This window comes from Myotis davidii, unplaced genomic scaffold (genome assembly GCF_000327345.1).
Source record: "Myotis davidii unplaced genomic scaffold, ASM32734v1 scaffold866, whole genome shotgun sequence".
Classification (NCBI taxonomy): Eukaryota; Metazoa; Chordata; class Mammalia; order Chiroptera; family Vespertilionidae; genus Myotis; species Myotis davidii.
Genome location: NW_006297145.1, coordinates 404,521 through 413,826, shown reverse-complemented (window position 1 = coordinate 413,826; position 9,306 = coordinate 404,521). Strand labels below are relative to the sequence as shown.

General features: G+C 43.5%; 1 protein-coding gene and 1 long non-coding RNA gene across 2 annotated transcripts in view; one reads left to right on the top strand and one right to left on the bottom strand.

Annotated features, from left to right (window-relative positions):
* The window catches only part of LOC107184520, a 21,730-nt gene extending 13,834 nt beyond the window's left edge, over positions 1 to 7,896 (bottom strand). The window contains exon 1 of the long non-coding RNA XR_001515370.1: positions 7,831 to 7,896. This is a non-coding gene — a long non-coding RNA (uncharacterized LOC107184520). The remainder of the gene's footprint in view (positions 1 to 7,830) is intronic.
* Positions 208 to 9,306, top strand: part of TNFSF8 (tumor necrosis factor superfamily member 8) — a 27,571-nt gene continuing 18,472 nt past the window's right edge. The window contains exon 1 of the mRNA XM_006772879.2: positions 208 to 694. Within this exon, the coding sequence (XP_006772942.1) occupies positions 500 to 694 (195 nt within the window). The 5' untranslated portion in view covers positions 208 to 499. The remainder of the gene's footprint in view (positions 695 to 9,306) is intronic.

Here is a 9,306-nt window from a genome sequence, read left to right as displayed (position 1 = left end):
TATTGTCCAGCTGAACCCAAGGAATCCAGCCCCCCCCCGCACAAGGCCCCCGAGAGAGGCATTTCTGACAGGTCTTCTGACCCGCAGGCCTCCCTGAAGAGAGTGTGCAGCTTCTCAAGCAGGAAGGCACTTTGCGGCTAAGTCTAAACGAAACAGAAGTGACTATGCACACACACACACACACACACACACACACCAGAATAGGGAAACCGTCATTTTCCTACTCGCCCTCTGACATCAGCCACCTCCTGAGTCGCTGCAGTGTGTCTGCGCTCAACCTAATCCCTGGCGATGAAAAATGAGCCTCTCCCCCACTCGTGCTGCTGCCTTGCGCCTCACGCCCCCAGAGAAGAGTTTCTTTGTGAGGCAGCTGGTGAAGGTTTTTTTCCAAGTCACATGATCCAGGATGCAGGGGAGAATCCTTCTTGGAACCGAGATGGGCCCAGAACCGGAGCAGATGTGGAGCGATAAGGTGTGATGTGGGGAAGACTATATAAGAATGGGCCCCAGGCTGCAGCGAGCACTCCACCGAGTGGCCCCTTCTCAAGACACAGCCATGCACGAGCCAGCAGGCTCCGTCGCCAGCCACTGGGGGACCACGAGCCGCAGTTACTTCTACTTCACCACGGCCGCGCTGGCTGTGTGTCTCGTCTTTGCTGTGGCGACCATCATGGTGCTGGTGGTTCAGAAGTCGGTAAGTGGACTTCTCCTCCTCGCCTTTCCTTTCTGATTTACGTTCAGTTTTCCCCAGAGAGAGCCTTGGGAATCAGCTAATAAATTAGCAGCGAGGTTTGAAAATAAAAAATGCATAGATCATGTGGAGAAAGGGAGTAGAGAAACGGGAACTTAACTCTCTGAAATATTTTGGTTTTTGGAAAGAAAGGTTTGTTGAGCTATCTCAAAACTTTCCAGACTCCCTGAGCCAACAGAGGGAGGAGAGCGCTCAGCTCTGAGAAATGAAGGTTTAAATCATGTTGAGCCAGGGACTCTGAGCAAGGAAGGAGGCAATAAGGAAGCCGGGTAACACTGTTTGCACAACTTCTCACGTTTTCAAAGTCCTCAGGCCAGATTCCCAGGGTCTATATTCTCAGATCAAATATTCCTGAGATTCCTGTGACCTCGTTCATTGCCAAGGGCTTTTTTCTCTTTTTTTTTTTAACAAGAAGCTAAGTGTCCAAGACCACGGTCTGAAAGGGAAGGGGGCAAAAGGGAAGACCAGGGCCGCTTAGAGCTTTGAGCATTTCAGCATTAAAACCCACAAGACAAATTGAAAGCTCCCTCGCAAGTCAGTGCTTTGAAGAGCTGAGGGTCACAAGAAACAGAGCCCAGAGATGGATCATAGAAATGTTTTTAACGCCTGTTCCCTCCGAGACTGCTCAGAATGCTGAAGCTACAAGCCATGACGGGTGCACATGGTAGAGTCACACCTCTCAGGAGGCTTTGTTTGAAGTAAAGTGTGAGCTTTGGTGCAAAAACAGAAGCGATGAAGGAGGAAGCCTACTCATATTTTAAGAAATTGGAGTTTACAGAGAATCCACCCATAGGTATTATAAAGAGCAGTGTCTGGAAGTACATGTTGTTGAATTCTGGAGTAAAGGTTTTATTAATTTCGATAGCTTAAGAACTGTACCCTCTCCCCACCCTGCCAGAGTGAGAACATTTCTGTTTGTTCCTTCATAGTTCCCACTTGTGGTGGCATTACAGCCCTGTAGAATTGGCCCTGGTTTCTCTCCCACTCCCTTAGGCTGAAGGCTCTGTAACTCGTGGATTACTAAAAAGAATTGGGCTTTAAAAGGCTTTGGTATCTTTTCTCAAGTGTCCTCAAGCTTTGAAATTTACATGACGCTTTGAGTCTCATATCTCCATAAAAGTGGGGAAAAAAACAGAATTGCTCTATTTGATTTCGTTGGTAGAGTTTATGAAACTCGTCATTTAATGGCCTTATCTACATCTACTAAAACTAATACTCTGAAAACATTCTAGGGCACTCTTTTTTTGGTAGAGGCTGTATAATTTTCTGTAATTCTAATTTGATGTAAACACAGGTGTATCATTTTATAGCAACGGCCAAAGAAAAGAAATTGAAGTGGCCTTTAAGGTATTTAAAGTTTGCATCTAGAACTTCTGAGAGAGAGAGAGAGAAGAGAGATGATTGCAGTGGGATGGTGATGGTGACATATAAAGCCAGAGAACTCCAGAATAGTTCTTATTAAATCCCAGTTTTAGTTGAATTGATTCTTTTCATAAAGGAACTGGCATGGATCTTTCTGCCTCATTTTTGTAAACATGGAAAATGAGGAACAGAAAGGGGACAGAGCTTGAACTAAGTCATCTTGAGAAAGTGGTAGAGTCAGCTGCTTGCTTGTTTAATGAGAAAACATTCCCTTTTCCAATACAGACAGCAATAGAAGCACTAAGAAACTTTGTTCTCAGTCTTCTCTGGGGAGCTTTATTATCTTGTGCATCCATTTCTTTGACTTAGCCCTCATGTTTGGATGTGAAAAGATTCATTTCACAATCTGACTGTGTGGTTTGGTATGCTATGATTTCTTAGCCTGAGAAGTATCAGTTACTCACTTAAAAGCAGTGCTAAGTATTAAGTGTTTTACACATTATTGTTTCTAATAACTTGTTTAAATATGAACTGTTATAAAAGATGAGAAGGTTATCTCCATGAGCTCAAGCATTCAGGGAAGGCTTCTTCAGGAAGAGGGAATTCAGGCGGACTTTAGGGTAGGTGTAACTTAGACAAACTCTAAAAGGACTTCTGCTTTTAAAAAAAAATCAATGGGAGATACCCAAGGAACATAAACTCACATTCCAATTATTGAAAACGAAATAGGTTCATGGCCACATAGCACTCTGTGAGGATGGATGGGGGCAGAGGTAGAGAACCATGAGAAAGGTTTTACTGGCATAAGTGACAGTTGTACATAAAAAGGCACATGTACAGACAAAATTAAGGTAAGTCATAATCTATTTTAAGTGATGGAAAGGAGGCACCAAGGGCTACCATAAGACCCCAAGTTAAGGAGACAGAACAGGAAAGTTTAACAAAAACTCCACTGGAGATTGAAGATTTGGGTTGGCTTGAGAGATGTGTATAACTTCAAACAGGTGAAGAAGGGGGATCAAAAAAAAAGGGCCCTCCAATAGAACAACATGAGCAAAGGGATGGAGAAGAGAATATGTAAGTCATGTAGGAAAATCAACAAAGATTGCCTTGAGGTTTGTCCTGAAGATCAAATAACTCCAAGGTCAAACTCCTTGGGTGAGACAAAGAAGGCACTTGGGTTTCAATCACAAATTTTTATTGAGCATCTACTATGTGCAGACACTGTTCTGAGAAATGGGGATATATACAGCCTTGAAAAAGCCAACAGAAGTCCTGCTTTCATGTTGCTTATGGAACAGTTGTCTAATAATGCCTCTGTGTCTGTGTGGTTGTACTTTGTTTTATTTACATTTAAATTAGTATACTTACTATAAAATATTTAATATTACTTAAGAGAAATAAACCGGAAATAAGGAAAAAGGGAGGAAAAAAGTAACAGTCTCTTACACCCTTCCCACCCAACCACCAACCCCCCTTTCCTGAGATAACCACCATTAACAGATACTTTCTTGTCCTTCCCAAAATCTGTGTATCTACAAATATATAGTACACACATATAATTATAGTAAACTCATAAATTTGCATCTTACTTTATTGACTGGCAGTATATCTTGGGGAGTCATCCATGCCAATACATGGAAATCCACGTATTATATTGAATAACTGCATTATAATTCGTCTGTGTCTAGAACTGTGTTCACTGTGCATGTCTACAAGTATATCTGTGGGATAAATTCCTAGCTGTGGGACTAGAATGTGTATTTCTCACTTCAGTAAATATTGTCAATCAGCTTCCAACGAGATTGTACCAGGATACTCTTGAGGAAGTAATAGTACTGCCAACAAAGAGACATCTCTTCCCCTCAAGACAAAGAAAGAAAAGTAATTTATTATTGAGTAAGCACAACATAGTACACACAGGTATGTCAGGATGAAATTCCACACATTTTATACAGCAAAGCAAAAACAGTAAAATTTCTCTTGTCTCCTCCAGAGACAAAGGGTTAGTTAGAGAAGGAGGTAGGCTGCATGCCAGGTTGACTCTAGAAAGGACCATCTCTGTTGCAAACCTGAGGCTGGGCTTATCCAGCCCCTTGAGAGATCCAATTACATTCAACAAGGTTAGAGCAAAGCAAGAGGCTCAGGATCACTAGGTTTGAAAGGACGCCATTTGTAGAAAGAAAAGAAAGCAGCTGCCTCCCTTCTCTTTATAAGCAAAGAAAATTCCTTTTTAAAACAGTGTATCCTTGCCAAGAGTGGAGCAGTGCCTGTTTAAGGGTAGTGAGTGGGGCGGTGGTCTGGTTTTTCTAGTTTACATCTAGGTTTAAATAAAATAAAGAGGTGTGTTGAAATGCCCTGTGATGCTTCCCACTACCCAAGTTACTCTCTTCTCAGGTCAAGCCCTATGCTTGATCCAATGGGCCGTGATGGGAGGACCCAGTGGACAGGGCAGGACTTCTGTTTTCTGGGAATTCTCTAGTTTGGGGCAGAATGGCACACAATGCCATAGACCACAGGAAAGGAAGGCAGTTTCTGCTTAGGAACATCTTTGCAGTGAGGGAGGGGTTTACAGAAGAGCTGGAATGCAAGCTGAGTCTCCTTCAAGGTTAGAAGGATCATGTCTTATGCCCAGAGTTTTATTTTGAAAATGTTCAACCTTCAGTAAACTGGAATAGTAAATACTCATATAACCTATATACAAAGTTGCAAACAGTGTGACCTTTTGCCTACATGGATTTCAGCCCATCTCCTACTTACTGCAAAGACATTCTCATAAACGAGAGAGTTAATGTTAATTCAGTAATATCACTTAATAATGATATGCAGCCCATACTTTAATTTCCCCACTTGTCCAAAGACATCTTCTACAGGCACTGTGCCCTGTTTGGTTTGGAGATCCAGAATCCACTGTCAGGTTGCACCCTGCATTTGGTTATTCCTATTAATCTAGAACGTTCCTATTTCAAGGGTGGTCCTGGAAGCTGATTAGAAATTCAGAATCCCAGGCCCCATTCTAGATCTACTGGATTGAAATTTTTGTTTTAACAAGGTCCCCAGGGATCTATGCACATTCAAGCCTGAGAAGCAATGATCCAACCATCTTCTCTGCCCTTTGTTCTGTTTCAATGACACTGACTTTTTCGGAGGGTCCAAGCTAGTTTCATTGTAGAATAACTCACCTTTTGGATTTGTCTTAGTGTTTACTTGTCATTATATGAGAGGAAACATTTTGGCAGTTATAGTGCACAGGTAATGTTTTATATACTTCTTATTGTAGCATGGCTAGAGACATATGTCAGGTTGTCCCATGAGTGGCAATGATGGTTAGTCACTTGATTAAGTTGGTCTCTTCTGTAAAACTCTTTCTTTCTTTCTTACTAATGAGTAATCTATGGGGTGATGCTCTGGGGGTAGAAGGTTAATGATTGCCTGATTCTATCACTACTTCCACATTTATCAGCCGGCATTCTCCAATGGAGAAGAGCTCTCCATTGGAAAGATGGGGCAGGAGGAGTTGGGACAGAGCATTCCAGGTGAGGGAAATAGTGAGCAGAGGTGCATTCCAGAGGAAGGCAAGCCCAGGTGGGAGGAGAGTAATGGAGAGCCAGAACTGTGGTCAGTTAGGCTACACAGGGGAGCAGCAGGAAGTAAACCCAGGTGGCAAGAAGCATTGATGGAGGAAGGGGAGAGGATAGGATTCCATCCCCATCGGCAGTCCAGGAAGAAGTTTTCCTCAACCCACACACTCAGCCTCCTGTAGCCATTCCCCATTCCTTGGAAAAGGAAGACCTCAGTTGTCCTAACTGCCTCTTGAGTGATGACTTTAAGCCTGGTTCTTCAAAGTATGGTCCATGGCTTAGCAGACTGGCATCACTGGGAGCCCATTAGGAATTCATAGCTTAAAGACTCATCTCAGACCTACTGAACCAGAACCAGCAGTTGAAGAAGACCCCCACTGGGAGAATCATTGCTTGGAGCCGTTCTATTCCAATTCCCACTTTCATGAACCATATCAAGACAAAGACTGCTAATACAAATCTTCTCCTGGGAATTTTCTATGACCTCCATCCACTTTCTCATAATGTCCCAGGAGATTTTTCTACCCCAGCTTAATCCTGCCCTACCCTAAGTAAGGCACTGTGGTATGCCATCCAACTCAACACACCTGAGTTTGAGTCCTCTCCCCGCTATTTACTATCTGTTGGGCCTTCTGTAATCATTAAGTCACTTCTCTAAGTCTTGTTTAGTCACTAACTCTTGGAGTAAAAGCCAAATAAAATAAGGCATTTAACCTCAGAGGATTAAGTGCTTTGTCATGTTAACTTGAAAATAAGAGGCATTTCTGGCAAAGATCTCTGTGACCCACCTTACAAGACAGCGTGAGGCCAGCAAAGAAGGGGATATGGAGTCCCCTTTGGCCATTTTCAATCAAAGAGAGCATCTTCTGTCAAAAGCAAATTTGGGAGCTGATTCCCCTGCATAGCATTAGGATCAAGACAGTAGCAAAAATAGGTACAATTTTCAAGCATTCACTAACACTTTATATATAACATTTTATCATGCCTGCAACAACTCAGTGGAGGGAGGGATAATTAGCCCTGTAATCACAGTGATTAAAGGAAATGAGGAAACAGAGTCCTCGGTAGGCAAGATAATTGGGATTGGGTCATTTCACCTGGATGAGCAGGTTAAATGTGACAGTTCCTCCCTCCATGCACAGAAATGTTGGAGGCACCCAGAGTCTAAGCTGAAAGAGGTATACCGAAGTGTAGCTGGTTGGTAACCATGGAGATGAAGTTTCCTGAGCTACTCAGTGAAGCTGAGAATGGCAACCTGAGGGTCCATTGGCTTGTGCCTGTGTCTAGCCTACATACTTTTCCCCTCAAAGCCAAATCACTGAGCAAGATGGTTCACATTTCCCCAGCCAGGATCCAGATCCCCAGGCAAGACATGGGAGAGAATTCTAGGATGAGAGGCACCTGCCAAAGAGAAACTAATGGACAGCCCTTAGCATAGTACCCAGGGCACATACAGTCCTCAGCAAATTTTAAAAGCCATCATCCCTTTGTACCTTGCGTTTCTATCTCCAAATGGGAGGGGAGAGGGGGCAAGAATGAGCTTTCCTATTATTGGCCTCTGAGGATAGCCACTGTTCTGGGGAAGTGGAAAGGGCACCAGAGAACTTTGGTTCAGATCTGCCACTAGTTGACTCACGAGTGCCTCAGTTTCCTCTTCTGTAAAAATAGTTTGATGGACTGAGAGATGTCTAGGCTCCCTCTGGCTCTGATTCTCTGATTTTGCCTACCATGGGCAGCCAGGAGAAGTAGGAGACTTTGTGCCAAGAGCTCTTCAAAACAGGAATAGCCACACTCCTGTCTTGGATGCCCTGGGCACCCAAGGTTTAAGCCACAGGACTCTTTCTTGTACAAAGATGCTTTGTTTCTGACCTCTCCTGTCTGAAGTTAGGAAACCAGAAAGGCCTCAAGTGACAGACAGAAGCCTCCTCTACCTCCTTTGAATGAGGTCCTCCTCCTAGATATTGCCTCTTACAATCATACTATCTAAAGTGTGTTCTGTGGGCCAGCAGCAGCAGCATCACCCGGGAGGTTGTCAGAAATGGATTCCCAGGCTCTGCCCAAACCTGCCAAGTCAGAATTTGCATTTTAACAAATGCCTAGGAGGTACAGCAGTCCCCTCCCCAACCCACCCTTAACTGTGGTTTCAGTTGTCCGTGGTCAACTTTGATCTGAAAATATTAAATGGAAAATCCCAGAAATAAACACTTCTGAGTGGTGTGATAAAATCTCAACACGTCCCACTCCACCCGCCTCCGTCCAGTCCAGAGGATGTGAATCATCCCTTTGTCCAGTGTCCCCATGTTGTGTGTACTCCCCACCCACTAGTCTTGCGTGGCCATCTGAGTGGTCAGGCCCACTGTTGCCCTATCATCTTGCTGTGTTTGTGCTCACACCACCTTCATTTACGTCACAATGGCTCCAAAGCCATCGGTAGCGGTAGTGATGCAGGCAATTTGGATATCATTTAAGTGAAAAGCTATGTATATACAGAAAAACCACAGCATCTACAGGTTTCAGTATTTTCCATGGTTTCAGGCATCCACGGAGAGTCTTAGGGTGTATCCACCTTGGTTAAGAGGGAACTAGTACACAATCTTGAAATATTCAGACTCTTTTCCTTTCTGGCTCTTACTGCAACCTGAAATTCTTATTATATATTTATTTGTGTATTTTAAATAAGTATTTTAATAGCTAAGCCATAAAACCCACAGGATGTTTTTCCAGCACTAACTTGGTGCCTGGCCTACACCAGGTGCTCATTTAATATGTGCCGGATGTATGATTCTCTGGTAGTTCCCACCTGCCCATGGCCCTGGGATGGCCCCACATTTTTCTTTTTGTTTTTCCTGTGGTGGCATTCTCTCATGGTACCTGCATACTTTCCTGGGCAGCCAACCAGGTCAATGATCTTAGTACCGCACCCAAACATAGATGATTTTCTTTGTACATTTGAACATCACACTAAGCCAGCCGTGGGCAAACTATGGCCCGCGGGCCAGATCCGGCCCGTTTGAAATGAATAAAACTACTGAAAAAAACGACCATACCCTTTTATGTAATGATGTTTACTTTGAATTTATATTAGTTCACACAAACACTCCATCCATGCTTTTGTTCCGGCCCTCCGGTCCAGTTTAAGAACCCATTGTGGCCCTCTAGTCAAAAAGTTTGCCCACCCCTGCACTAAGCAATGGTCATGCTCAACAGTAAATGAGGTGCTGATTACATTTTGAAATGCTGTTTATTGTCTCACAGAGGCAACACAGGGGGGGATTTTATGATGTCAGGATTTCCTATGAATTGCAAGCATAACTGAGAAACCACAATGAACAGCAATGTTATTTAAGTTAAGAGCTTTCAACCAAAACAATAAAATCATAGACTATTAGAGCAAAGAGGGAAGGACCTTCCAAGTCAAGTTCACTTTCTTTCCCCTAAAAAGCTGACGCCCAAAAGTTTAGACTGACTTCCACATCTCCAGATTAGTGCTATGCTAGGGCTTTGCCTTCAGGAGACTTCTACACTCATTACAACCCACTTGGGCTGGAGAAGAGATCCACTTACCAGGAAGGCAAAGGACAGAGCCCCTGGAGAAATCCTATCTAATAAAAG